Consider the following 14,510-nt stretch of genomic DNA (forward strand, 5'->3'; position numbering starts at 1 on the left):
CCTTTTTTCTATTTTCTACCAACAAAAAAGAAAAAAAAAATCCAGAGGTTAACTGTAAATGCTCTAAATCGACATCTTCTTTAGGTTCTCAACCAATACTTGCCTTGGTCTCACGTCAATACAGCCACCATCTCAACAGCTGGGCCATTCACATCCATATCCATATTAGATCTTATAGATTAATATATTGCAAACCAAAAACAGCTGGGCTCTTTGTTACACAAACAACTTGTGTGAGCACAACATAACAACGTACACATGCTAAATTATTAAAACTATTTTATTCTTAAAAATGAAGGAAAAAAAAAAAAGAGGAAGAGAGTGAAAGATGAGAGGGCGGCCGGCGGCCCGGCCGGAAATGAGAGGTTCATTCAATTCAGAAATCAGAAGAAATCAGAATTAATTCACTTGGATAACAGGTCTGAGAGGTTGTTGGCCAAGCATGTGATGGTGGTAGCAGACACCCCACTGCTGCCACCCAAATACCATTTCTTCAGCATCTCCGTAACATTGGCGTTCTCCACTTTGATCTTCGCTTCTTCTTTTCCTTCCGTTACAAATGAGATCTGCATTCATATCATCAACATCAATGAATTTGATGGGAACGAAGCTGATGATCTATATAATAAATTAAATTAAATAAATGGTAGCTCTCTAGCTAGCTTGCGTCATGCCTCAGCAGTGGCGGAAGTGGCGGGAAAAGTGTAGGTGATGACAGAGTGCTTCTTGAAGTATTTGGATTGGAAGAATTGAATGAGTTTCTCTAGTGCTTCCTCCTCCTCTTCCTCGTATTTGTCAACCTCTGCCAATCGATCTCTCACCGCACTCTCTAGCTGCACCCCGTACTGTGAACCCTTTATTTCCTTGATCACCACCACTCTCACCAATTTATCAGCCGGTGCTGCATGCAACATTATCGTTGGTTAAACCCGGTTCACCCAAATGTATGATTGAGGTTTGTATATATTTGGTTCCAGGTTCTTATATATATTAGGAATATTCAAGAATTATACCCCTAGCTTACCGGAAATTAGGGCGTCGAAAAAGTCATCATTCTTGGCTAGCTCACTGCCCGACTTGCCTTTCCATTGCTGCAAATGGCTCACAATCTCGGGATCCAGATAAACCCCAATTGCAGTAAATTTGATTTGGAGGAAATGTATCTCAATGTCTGTAATGCCTGTTCATCACCCACAAAGTATATAAAAGTAAGCCATAGCCATCAATTCCAAGCACTAATTTATAATAATGTATCTTTTAAAAATATTTGGGGTCTGTTTGGCATGTTTTTCCATACGGTCCTTTAGTTGTTTATAAGGCGGGAAGACTGATTTTTGGTTTATTTTTATTTGGCATGTGGATGATTTAACCGCTAAAAGATGAAATGCCGAAAAGACAAAAAAACCATTTTAGGCTGATTTCGAGAAGCTCCAAATGAAACTTCTCATATCTTTCGCGTTTTAATCTCACACGAAAAAACACACATCTGCCAAACGTGCTTTGGGCTACTCAAGTCTTTATGCAAAAGCTCAATCCATCTTTTGCATTTATCCTCCCAAAAATATACACCAAACGGGCCCTTGATTACTAGAGATCTGTAAAACGCAGTAGAATTCTCATAATCATGTATTGGATCTAAGATGTTTTTTATCTGCTTTTTTTTTACAATTTTTCTGTTAAAAAATGTAAAATTTAACTGGTTCTGGATTCTAGAACAACCCGGCCGGTCCAATTTTCCACTTCCTGGCCACTTCTAAAAGAAGTAAATGCATGGTACTAGCGAGTATCGACTTACCGTGACCAATCAGAGAGAGTGGCTTCAGCATTGAGATTTCCGGTGGGAAAGGTATCTCATCGACCATCACGGTTTCGGTGCTCACTGCATAAAGTATAATTTCAAAATTCAAACAAACCATCAAAAGATGAATAGTTTTTTTGACGGTTGAGAAGATGAACAATTGAAGTAATAATACTTTAGTAGTAGTAGTAGAGTGGTACCAGCATCTATTTGACTGAAGTACAACAAATCAAATTTAATCCAATCAAGGCAATTTGAATTTAATATAAGGTTTTCTTTGTTTTTCCGTAAGTTATTTATCTGGGTAAATACAGTTATTTGGATAAGTTTTTTTTGGAAAATATTTAACTGAGTAAGTGCATTTATCATGTTCTTTAACTTTTCATGTAAATAAGGTAATGACCATTTACCCCGATAAGTGATACTCAAAAAAATAAATTTTTCTTGATCCCCATATAAATATAAAAAAAAAAATCATAGGATTTTTGGTCAATAAAAACCAAAATCACATTGACCAACTTTTCCCTCTCTTAAAAAAAAAGAACACCCCCTAAACGTATACATGACTAACTAACTAAGGGATTAGAGAATTAATGCATAAACCACATATGCATAAACCACATATGAAAAAGAGAGAGAGAGAAAGAATTACTAGTATAGTTGGTGGAAGAGATGGTACGTTCTTCTTCTCGCTTGAAGGAAGAACGAAATACAGATAGACAGGTAGAGAAAAGTGAGGGAGGATTGGGAGAAGAATGAGAAATTTATTGGGTTGTAAGTTCTAACTAACATACTATCTCTTGGCTCAGCAGTCTCGTCTGCCTCCCCCCAAAACCCGATCCTCTTGGTAGGTACACCTGTATAAGTTAGGTGGAGCTTGTGATTTATCTCATTTTCTTCTATTTGACCGACAGGCCACAGCTTCCACTTAAAATTAATAGCCCTTTGAACCACATCGGAGAATAACGATTTCAATTTGTCATCTCTCTTCTGATCTTCTTTACATGAAAACAACAGAAAGTTTAACATGACATGAGCAGATGAGCTATTTAACATCTTATGCACCATCAACCAATCCACCTCTGCGTGCCTGCAATAGGCAGCGACAGTCCCACGAATCGTTGTTGAAATTTGGCGTTTCTTCTTCATGCTGGTTATGGGTTTGAATGAAAAGCCGCTCACTATCCACCAATCCAATAATGTAATTTTTAGCATAATTTTCAAAACGGATCGAATCAGAAAAATAGGGAATCGGTTAGGTGATTGGCCAAAAACCATTGATTGGTCAATAAATCATTGACTCAGGCTTTCAAACCATCCAATGGTTTGATTATTATTTTTTATTATTTTTCTAATTTTTTATTTTTTGTCAGAGTGGACTGTCCATTCAGTTTGAATGGTCAGACCGTTCAAATAGGAAACCGGATCCCTACCGATTCGTTGTCAGATTCGATTTTAAAAACCTTAATTTTTAGACAGTTAATTTTGCCTTTTTTTCAGAGTGGACTGTCCATTCAGTTTGAATGGTCAGACCGTTCAAATAGGAAACCGGATCCCTACCGATTCGTTGTCAGATTCGATTTTAAAAACCTTAATTTTTAGACAGTTAATTTTGCCTTTTTTTGTATAAATATGGATTCATCTGTATGTCTAAGCAATATTTTCGAGCTTTGCTTTTACTAAACTTTGCTTGGACCCTGCATCTCAAATAAAAAAGCCATGGATAATGTAAAAATTTGGCTAGGCTGCTACATGTTTCTCCCTCAAAAACCCATATAACGGAGGCTGGTCCAACTGTCCAAGTTGTGGTTTTGGGTTTATCCCGGCTGGCATGTGTGGATGGGCCAGTTCCAAATTAACCAGCAAGAAAAGAATTGAACTGGGCCCGTCTTGTTGGGGTTAGAAGTGTGTTTGGCCCAAACACGTATTGGCTACGGAAGGGTCACTTCGGTGACTAGCCCATGAGCCCATGTCGCAACTTGCAAATTCATTTCTAGCAAAAGCGGACCTCACTTGAGTCAGGAATCAGGATGTGTTGGCTTTATTCTGCACTCCCATCGCCCATGCGTTTGTCCGAATACTTGAGTGGTGACTAATGAATGAGACCACTCGAGTAAATATGGAAGGACAAGAAGAAACAAACACATCCCGATTCACCGCTCAGTGCTCACTCCATATTGGTTGTTTTCCATGAAAGGATGTATCAATTTGAAGTTGACGTAGTAGTAGATCATGCATTTACACCTTTCACTTGACCACGTGTTGGATTACTTATTTGAATTTTGAGGTACAGCTAGCAGCTAGTACTTAGTAGTCTTTGTTCTCTCGCACGCATCTAATTTCTCTTTTCTTTTTTGGGTTGCTGGCCGGACAGTCGTTAGTCGTCCTGATGATCATCCAATTGACCATTGAAGAGGAGTGGGTGAGGTATGAGGCCCAAAAGTAGTTCATCTGTTGTGGCCAAACCGTTGCATTCAAATAACCAATAGTATGACCAGGCCACTTATAATTAAGGATATCATTCATATAAGAAGGTTGAATCTGACTTATGCTTGCTCTTGCATTCATGAAGATTGAAAACATTTTGGTTTTACTAACTGCACATAACATAATTATAACCAGGGTTTGACTCTTCATCCTGCTCCTACTTAGAATTTAAGACCTTTTATGAAAGGGTTGATAGAGTTCGAATCTGCTCCCCACATGCACATATCAGCCTGCATTGGGAATATTTCGCGTAATTGTTATTGGCAAATGCTCCTAATACATAGAACACAGTTGGGATATATTGTGGGGCGTTGGTGGGACACGCTTTATGGGGCGCAGATGCAAATTCGGGTTGAGAATTTCTGAAAGATGTTCTGAATTGGAACCATCCTGGTTCTATAAGACTTAAGAGAGACTCCTTACACTGGCATTTGATGGCGTTGGTTCTGTCTAATCGACTGAGTTATCTCATAGTTTCCTTGTCGATGACCAGTCCTCAAGTAGGCAGCCAAGCTCCATTTTTCCCATGCTTCCCCTGTTTCAACCTTAATAGGTAAAATCCTTTTGTATAAGATTTGGTGACTAAGGGGGTGTTCGGAAACATAAATGGGTTTTGTTTTTCAAAACAAAAATGACTGCCACATCAGACTTTTGTTTTTTTTGTTTTGAAAAACAAAATCATACATGATCTAGGCGCTCGTGGTCCGGTGAAATAGGAAGCCAGTACGCATTAGGAGGCAGTGTCCAGAGCGGACCCAATCAGCACGTAGGCACAACAGTACTCGGCGGGCTGGGGGCCTTGAATGGTTGTCCTCGAACCCGTTTAACTTCGGGTAGCCTCAAGTATAAATAGGAGGTGATCCCTCAAGGTAAAATATCCATAACTTAAGGCGCTTGAACTATTCTTAAGAATTCTTGCTCTCCCTTGTGATTTCATCTGAGCCTCGTACCTCAGACCTTGGTCACCTTGCACCAACCTCGTGTTAACTTGATGTTGGAGTCTCCGCCTCGGATACCAACCCGGGGCCTCTAACATGTTCTCTCCACTCCACCTCAACTTAGGAGCGAAATTACTGTATTAACCTCGGCCTATTCCGAGCATCAACAATACACATTAGCTGACACCGCCTAAAACAGTGAATAATTCAGGTTGGCTCAATTTTTATTCTCTTTTTGTTTTATTTGTCTTCTTTTGTTCGAAACAAACTGAAGAATATGCGAGTGAAAAATGGGCCTGTGCATTCACTATTTGATTATTGCAGTCCCACATTGTAGCCCTTTAACTTGTCCTACATATTGATCCTATTTGTGGTCTTATATGTCTGTTATAATATATGGGCCCCATTAATTGGTTATAATAACCCATCCGTTTCTCCACCAAGAAAAAATATCATCCTATTGTAGTTGTACTTTGTAGGTCCCATGCTCCACAGGTGAGTGGTGATCAGTTATTATATTCAATATCAACCTGCTTCAGTTGTGGAAAAGTTTAAATGGCACTACGTTTGGCGTTTTTTAATTTTTATAAAAATTATATATATATATATATATGAAGATTAAACTTTAAATAGTCCCATATTTTATGTTTATTTGTATTTCAAAAAATAAAAATAAAAAATTGCAAAATTTAGAGGAATCAAGGAAAACAAAGAGAGGTTGTGATGTGAATGAGATTAATAGGAGTGAAACCCGAGTTGGTCCAAGTCAACATTTTACACTGCTTCGTGCTCAATCGGTCAGGCCATTCAAATCTAGACAAAATCCTAACCCTAACCAGCCCAGATTGCACCCCTGGATGAGAAGTCTTGTGTAATATAGTAGAAGTCTAAAAGATCTGCTATATGTATATTTATCTATAATATGCTCTCATTTAAAAAGTCTCAAACTCGAAATTTCATCTCCAATGCATCATGGAGTACTGAGTCCCTACAGAGAAGGATAAAGCAAAGAAAAGTATCTTGAAATGAATAAAAGTATGTGCATGCGGTTGGATTTAGCCCAATAGTTCTGCCTTTTGGTCCATCACAATACAGGCCCAAAATCATACTTTGTTTGGTAAGTACATGAAAGCCCTGTCTATAGGGGTTTTCTTTATATATTATATGGTCCAAACCACTATATCATACTGAACCAAATTGAAATTGGTGGCTTGATATGAAAATTTCTCAAATTGTAATTTTCTGGTTTAATCTGGTTCACTAAATTTTAGAAATTATATCAAACTGTAAACCATATTAATAATTATATATTTATTAAATGTATATAACATATATAATACATATATTTATGTATGTATGCATTTATTTAATACTTCATACATTGCTGTTGTATGTTTCAATTTTTAACTTGTAACTCGATGTTCAAAAAGCTATTTATGTTTGAAAAAATATGAATGTATTTTATATTATAATAATAGATGGCACCTGTTAGCATTTCAGTTTGATATTTGAATTCTATTTGTTATTTTTGTAGGTATATACGTGATTTTAGCTACTAATTTGATTAAGTCCAATAGAATGACCCAAACTGTAATAAAATGGTCTGGTCTAATTTAATTATTATGCTAAAACGATTTGATTTGATCCAAGAATTTTTTTTCACTGGTTTGGTCTGAGATCTTCAGAACCAAAGCCGACGGTAAACCATAAAATGGTCCCCTACCCGTCTGAACCGGAAATGTGATTTCTATCGGTCCAAACTTTTGAACAACGTTCATGACCCACGAACACGATAGCCTCATCCCATGGCTTACCAAATGATCCTGGCCATCGAGTTCTGGCTCCCCAAATGTCGGGCATGAATAAGGGAAGATGAAGCAATTATATTTATAGGTCCAGTGTCGCGGAAAAAACCTTACTCACATCCGTACATTGGGAACATCTTCTCAAATTTCTCAACGTGCGGCTGGATGCCATGCTTTCAGGGGATCGGTCTCCCGAGGCAGCAGTTGATCATGGAATGCAGGAAGGATCAAGAACCGTCATCATCGAGATGACGATGTGGGTCCAATGAGTCATTTTCATCGCATTTATAACGATTAATATCCGAAGCCCGAAGCCCGAAGCCCAGCACATTTGTTTTGGGGCCTCGGCATCAAATGCAGGTCCCATTTTATTTTCTCCACGTCGGCACATAAAGTCAAAATTCAACCATCGGTAATATTGTTAACAAAATGGAGTTTTAAGTTTTTAACCGTGAATTCTTTAAAATATTGAGAATCAACTATTCCTTTTGACCCCGACAACTTTTGTTGTCAGTGGGTCCCGCCAAAGGTTTGAATGGTAGATCCGTCCGTCGACTTCTAGGACAAAATGAAAATCCGACGGATTATATACAGTCAACAAAGCCTATCATGATCCGTCTCTTTGACCACACTCAAAAACTCCCATCTCTACAAATGAATTTTCCAAATTTGACCGAAGTGTCACATCCGTCGAGGTGCAATTCAAGATACCCTCAGATTTCAATAAATTTACTAAAAAAGGCAGTGCGTATTCGTCTAGTCCATGGACCCACTCAAAATTGAAATCACGACGAGTCGGTCAAATTCAAAACTCAACAGTTGTTAGGGATTTCGTGTGGCAACTGCCATACGGCGAAGATTCTTTCAACTGCTTTTGATCAGCAGATCCAACGTTGATTTGGTGGATCTGAGTAGAATTTTGGAAAGGAATCAAAGAGCGTTGATGTGATGTCAGCGGAGCCCAGAAATCAAGAAAGTCGGTTTGGTATTTGGTAAGGTCTGAAAATGGCTTTTCCGTATATATTACGGAGTATAGGGGCATTTTTGGGAATGTATTAAGAAAACTATTTCTGTTGTGATAATAGAGCGAGAGAGCGCAATTTGTATTCAATTTTCAATTTTGCAGCAAATAAAAAGATTATATTTTAAAAATACAAGTTTGACTGCTGCTCCCTCGGTCTCCATCTCTCTTCCAATCCTCTCCACTTTTTTGCTTGTTTCTTTATTTCCATTGACTTAGGGTTTCTCATTTCCCGTTTCTCTTCTGTCCCTGCTATTCACTTTGATCAATCCATCGAATGCAAGGAGAACATTTTTATTTTCTATTTCGGATCTCAGATCATTAAAGACGACGCAAGGTTTATCATTTTCTGTTGCTGAGGAGAGAGAGAGAGCCGCTGATCTTTGGTTCTACTGTTTCTGTTATCAGGTTCGATTCGTTTTCCCCTTTCTTCCTCATCCTTATTCATGTCTTTTCTTCGGCAATTTGTGGAACTTATTGAGGAACTTGTGAGTCGGATGCTTTTATTGGACTTGCGGGAGAAGGGCTACCATTCTCCTTTTCCTCTTTCTTTTTTTTTTTTTTCCTTTTATTTGTTGAAGTGTGTTTTCGATGCCAATTAAAGAAATTTAAGAGAGTATTTTGAGTAATTTTCTGGTTGAATTTGTTCGGCGGAATTTTGGACTGCAGGGAACTGAATTTGCAGTTTCACTTGAGGGTTTGAGTGATTAGTTTGGTTTTTGTTTTAAGTTAGGCTTCAACGGCGTTTCATGTGGAACTTTAGGTTTTTGTTGGCGTTATTCTATGTCCATTTGGGAGAAAAGAATTAATTTTTCGTGGTTTTGATTTGCATTTCTCACGTATACTAAGTTGCCGACTTTTGGTATTGTAATTTGTTTTCCTGGCGACCTTGTCTAGTTAGGAAGTTTAAGATTTTAATTACATTAATTTTTATTTATTTGTGGAGGTTGGATTCTTTAATTTTAGGAATGGGTGTAGATTTGTTTTTCCTGCTTATTCATTGCTTTCCACCTTTTTCTAATGCAATGGAGTTTATCGATTTTGCCGTTTATTAGGGAATTTGACGCTGTTATTCCATTGCTTCAGGTGATCCTTTAATGCTTTTTTCTCACAATATGTTGGGGTTTTGGGGTGAATTAAGATTAGTGCCTATGGCCATTGGCCAATAATGCCTTGAAACTCAATATTTAGATTAACTGTATAGTATTAATACGGTAACATCTGTTTTCTCACGTTCTTATTTTAGAATTTTAATGGAGTTAAAATTTGAAGATATTTTTAGGAAGTTGAGGAACTTTATTCATTTTAGTTTGGGTTTTCAAAATTCTGGCAGGCCTTCATTTTACTTGGAGGAAATTTGGGGGAAAACCAACTAGTTTTCTTGAGACGCTTTTTACAATTCAACCTGTTGCTCAGGTTTGATTGCTGGCAGATGGGCTATCCCTTGAAACACTGTCAATGTCCTGTTACTTGGAAAATTCTTGACTACTAGTTTTTCTTTCATTTACTTGGTATCCAGAGTTGAGCGCAACCATCTTCTTGGATGCCATTAGTCATTGGGTCAGCCAGTAACCTGTGCTTTCTCTTCCTTTTATGCAGGATCAAATATTGTACAGCTGTTAAAGTTATCAAACATAAAATGGGGTGTTTTACAGTATTGAAGAGTAAGAAAAAGAAGTCTGAGCAGCCCATCTACAATAAACGTATCAATCCTCAGGAAAATACACCTACCATGCTCCCTGAACCACAACCTAGTGGTCGCTCTCTTCAGTCCGCCCCTCCAAGCTTCAAAACAAGAGAGACAAAAGGTAGAACCCGGGCTTTATCTGCTCCTTCAATGTTAAACGTAGCAGAGAAGGATGCGCTGTCATCAATTGAATATGATGAACATGAAGAATCCAAGATTCGAGGTGGGTTCATAAAGGAACAATGTGCTCCAAGCCCACAACCTCTCCCTCTTCCATCACCTCAGAGCACTACTGTTTTGAAGAATATGGGAAGCTTCAAGTTAGGGAGTGCCAACAGTTCCATTCATGCTTCCGGTCCCTTACCTCTACCTCCTTTAGGAGGACTCCGGAACTTCTCATATGAAGAGATAGCTGCAGCATGCCAACATTTTTCCCCTGAACGTTGTATGTCAGAAGGCCTTTCTTCTGTGATTTATAAAGCCTCTTTTGGAGAAGATTCCCCAGGTTCCAAGAAACTTGAAGCCACGGTTACTCGCTTTCTTCCTTCCAATCAGGTAATGTACAAGTCTATATTTTCTCATGTCACTGATCTATGGATCTTTTTTTAAGTACTTTTCTTTCATCTCCCTGTATTCAATGCATCCTTTCCAACACCCAGATAGCAGGGACTAAAGTGAGCCTAAATACTGAGATATCTAAATAATTGTCAATTAAGCCATTGCTCAATGCTCCCCACCCCTTGGGATCTCTGTGTTGTCCTTTGATTTTTCTACTATGTATTATGAGTTGTTATTCTTCACACGCCTGTTCATGGTCCTATCCCCCCCCTAACTAGATCTTATAATGGATGCAATCATTGGCTATGAATATAAAATGTCCATATTATAAAGATTATATTACTTGAAATTAAGGATGTTTTTTTCTGCTGAGATATAAGAAAGGATGCCATTTGGCACAAAGGCACATCAGTTAGACTTGTTATTAGGGAAAATCAGCAGCACTATTGCGTTGAATTTCCATTTATTCAAACTTTTTGTCACATCATTTACATAGTAATGCAACTTAAGAGTACATTGCATCGTTGCTGATGCACTGTTGAGAATTTCTGAAGTATATATCCTAGTTCATTAATCTATATTAACACATTGAGTTATTGATTTGACATGTGGGATGGGTTTATGGAAATCCTTTTAATTTTTGGTGTTTTGAGAATCACAAGTGAATTGAGATATAACCTTACCATGTTTGTGTTCTTACAGGGGTTCAAAGAATTTGTGAATGAGATTAATATGCTTGCATCCTTGCAACATCCCCTGCTCTGTAAATTGCTTGGCTACCATGCACGTGAAGGTTCAGAACAACGGATGTTGGTCTATGAGAGGCTCTTCCATGGAAGTTTAGATAAACTGCTTTATGGGAGGTCTGATGGACCTCCAATTGACTGGCATACTCGGATGAAAGTAGCTCTATGTGCAGCACAAGGTCTTGCTTTTCTGCACGAAGAAGGTCCTTTTCAGGTATCTAGAAACTTTCCATCTAGAACATCATTTAAAACTGGATTTAATTGATATTTTCAATGAAGATATCCAAGTTTGACATGACTTGCTGGATTCTGGGTCCTCAGACCTTTGTAAATCTTTTGAGTGTGAGACCATGTAGATTGGGATTTGAGGAGACCAGGGATTGGGATTATTGAACTAAGGATTCCTCTTTGCATGTAATGAAACCGTTCCATTATTGCTTCAAGTTTACCTTATGCTTCTTTTACTTTTCAGGCAATGTACAATGAGTTCTCAACTTCCAACATACAGATAGACAAGGATTTTAGTGCAAAGCTTTCTGGTTATGGTTGCGTCAGCCACAACCCAGAGGCAGAGATTTCCAATTCTTCAACGGTATGACTTTTGCAAGTCAGAAATAATTGTTACTATTACCAATTCTGAAGGGCTCCTGTTTTATACGATGAGGATTGGATGATGGATGATATTCATCCTTGGCATAATAATTAACTTCTATTGTCAAGAAGGGAAATTAAAGCAACAAAAGTAATGTTTTTTCAACTGTGAAAACCAAAAGAATTTTCAACCTTTTTTTGTCCAAGAATGTATTTTTGAACGAGTAATATCATTAATGATGGATGGCGTAGTTTTTTTCCTGGGATATTTCTAACTTATGAATTACAAATCATGAGTCTTATATTCGGATTGCTCTTATCCGTGAGTTCTTCTGTGTTGATTAAGATCCTCCTTTTTGAACTCTTCAGGCACTGGCGAATCTTTCGATGGAGACATTAGAGAGGGGATTACTTACTCCCAAGAGCAATGTTTGGAGTTTTGGAATTGTTCTTCTTGAATTACTCACTGGTAGAAAGAATCTTGATAGCCGCCACCCCAAGGAAGAGATGAACTTAGTTAAGTGGAGCAGACCCTTCTTAGCTGATGATTGCCGGTTATCCCTGATAATGGATCCACGTCTAAAAGGTCGCTTTCCAGCCAAGGCAGCCCGGACAGTGGCAGACATTGCTCTAAGATGTCTCCAGAAGGATCCATTAGAGAGACCCACCATGAGAACCATTGTTGAATCTCTTAAGAATGTCCAGGAAATGAAGTACTCCTGTCGATTTCCACTCCAGGAGCCTGCTACTGTCACCGGAAAACATATGTCAAGGTCACCAAGTCTCAATGGTGTTGTTACACCAGCCCCCAGATTAAGTTTATCGCATTCTCCACCAACAAGAAGTCGGCCATCTGTTTCTCCGACAAGGCCACCTTCGTTGCCTATGTCACTTCCGCCTCGATCATGTTCATCTGCAATCTCACTGGATGAAAATGGGGCTCAGGAAAGCCGAAAATCAGTTTCCTCGACAGTTCGGAGGGCTGGAGTGGAAGGGTTTTGATTGTTAATAGGAGTTTTTTTTTTCTTCATTTTTTTTCCTTTTGTTTTGTAATTTAACAATGGTATATAAAAGGATAAAGATATGGTTCTTGCACTCATCCATCCTAGAAGAATCTAAAAAGCAGAGGATGGCTTCTGTACATAAAGAAGAGTTGAAGCCTGTCTGTTTTGAATGGATTCAATCAGTTTTGTCCGATTCGTTCTCTGAGTAATTAATGAGTTTGCCCTTTCTCTTACGTAATACTGTAGCCTTTGAGATGTACCTCGAATTAATTCAAGAACTCGTTCTCCAATTTGCGCCGACCTAAAAATATCGATACTTGTTTTTTTACTTTTTTTTATTTTTTTTAAATTAGTTCAGAGGAGCCGGTCCAGGAACCTTTCATCCCTTTTAGACCTCCGATACACTAACTGTAGGAGCATATCGGAAGGGTCTCAGAACGACACGTATCAGCCGTGAACCTTGGACCCAATCAAAATTTGAAATATATCTGCGCTGTAATTAATTTCTCTATCTATACTCTGCAGGAAAAATTTTGGCGGTCTACGTTCAACAGCCTGCACCGTTCTCAGGCTCTCCCTGTTACACGTTAGTCTATGTGAACTATAACAGTGTTGATGACATGGCTGCATGCCTGCATCGACATGTTAGTAAATTAGTACACAGATGGGGTGGATAAGCTATGAGTGAGATTTGATATGAACGATATAGATATCTCTGGTCTCTGGAGCCTTCGAATCTAGAACGTTTGAAGCCGTAATGCAACAGGCTGTTGTAGAAAGGTGTCAAGCAAGGGAAGACAGATACAAATGAGACAGGATCAAGAAACTCAAGCCAACTTATTTGCAGCGAGGAAAAAAGAATTACAGCCAAATAAGTGAAGATAATTTTGTCCTTGACCTTATATTCCAGGACGACGGCCCAATGTGATGATAAGCGGAACAGACTTTTGAAATTTGACCCACTTTGTTCAAATCCAATTAGTGTGCTTTTAATTTGTAACAAACTAACAATACCCACTTTTGCTGTTACTATGTATTTGCTATCCCTATTTGTCGCATATGGTAGTTTATTTTGATGTGAATTTGGCATTTCATTTTTGATAGTAACCCTCCTCTGTTTAATGTTTATCAGCACGCTATAGAACATCGTCTTAATTACCGGTGAAAAAACTCGGCTTTGGTAGGAATTGTACCAATGCATATAATTCCTGTTTTAACTAATTATCACGCAATATGTTCTATTTGAACTTTGAAGTCCAATCGATTAATTTTTGGATAAGAATCGCCGGCCACGAAGCAACAAGTGTGAATTGGATGACCATTAACAACCAAGTTATACAAAACTACAAAGACTTAATTAGAATCAGACTAACATTAAAAACAAAATGCAGTAGAGATTATCTTTCTTTTTTCTTAATAAGCTGGGAATCAATTATGCAAGTGTGATTAATACTAGGGATGGCAATTTTTTTCATTTCCCCAATCTCTGTGCTGATCCACCCCAAATGGGGCAAGGATGGAAAAGCACTTCCCGCCCTGTAAAATCCCCACTAATATATATGTATATATATATACATACATCTATATATTAATATTTTTAAAAATGTGATTGAATATGTTTGAATATTTTTTAATAAGATTATAAATTTTAATTATTTTATTTTTATTTTTTAAATACAATCAAAAACAAAAACAAAATGGTTAACATTATAAAAATCATGGGAAATGAAAACCCCATGGGAACAGAGACTTTTGCAGGAATGGGGATGGAGAGAGGCTCCCTATCCCCACCCAGTTGCCATTCCTAACCAATATGTACGAGGACTTTTACATAATTTAACTTAAATGAGCTTTATTTTGGAATGGGTCTACAGT

At 38.0% G+C, this 14,510-nt stretch overlaps 2 protein-coding genes across 4 annotated transcripts; one reads left to right on the plus strand and one right to left on the minus strand.

The window, feature by feature from the left end:
* Positions 1-153: 153 nt before the first annotated feature.
* On the minus strand, positions 154-3,007 carry LOC148853166 (chalcone isomerase-like protein 2). 2 transcript variants are annotated; one of them, XM_088945902.1, is made up of 5 exons: positions 2,656-3,007; positions 1,796-1,879; positions 1,025-1,180; positions 675-901; positions 154-566 (listed from the first exon to the last, which is right to left on the minus strand). In XM_088945902.1, the coding sequence occupies exons 1-5, from the start codon at positions 2,945-2,947 to the stop codon at positions 405-407; spliced, it is 921 nt and encodes a 306-aa protein (XP_088802028.1). In that variant the 5' UTR covers positions 2,948-3,007; the 3' UTR covers positions 154-404. The 2 variants fall into 2 exon arrangements, with proteins under 2 accessions (XP_088802028.1, XP_088802029.1); XM_088945903.1 differs by having other exon boundaries at positions 2,451-2,825.
* Positions 3,008-8,126: 5,119 nt separating this feature from the next.
* Positions 8,127-12,828, plus strand: LOC148853167 (putative serine/threonine-protein kinase PBL11). 2 transcript variants are annotated; one of them, XM_088942432.1, is made up of 6 exons: positions 8,127-8,457; positions 9,383-9,465; positions 9,649-10,291; positions 10,997-11,254; positions 11,513-11,632; positions 12,001-12,828. In XM_088942432.1, the coding sequence occupies exons 3-6, from the start codon at positions 9,689-9,691 to the stop codon at positions 12,631-12,633; spliced, it is 1,614 nt and encodes a 537-aa protein (XP_088798558.1). In that variant the 5' UTR covers positions 8,127-8,457; positions 9,383-9,465; positions 9,649-9,688; the 3' UTR covers positions 12,634-12,828. The 2 variants fall into 2 exon arrangements, with proteins under 2 accessions (XP_088798558.1, XP_088798557.1); XM_088942431.1 differs by lacking the exon at positions 9,383-9,465 and having other exon boundaries at positions 8,134-8,457.
* The last annotated feature ends 1,682 nt before the right edge of the window (positions 12,829-14,510 follow it).

Source organism: Nelumbo lutea, chromosome 5, assembly GCF_056320005.1.
Source record: "Nelumbo lutea isolate HS-2025 chromosome 5, American lotus-T2T, whole genome shotgun sequence".
NCBI classification, from domain to species: domain Eukaryota; kingdom Viridiplantae; phylum Streptophyta; class Magnoliopsida; order Proteales; family Nelumbonaceae; genus Nelumbo; species Nelumbo lutea.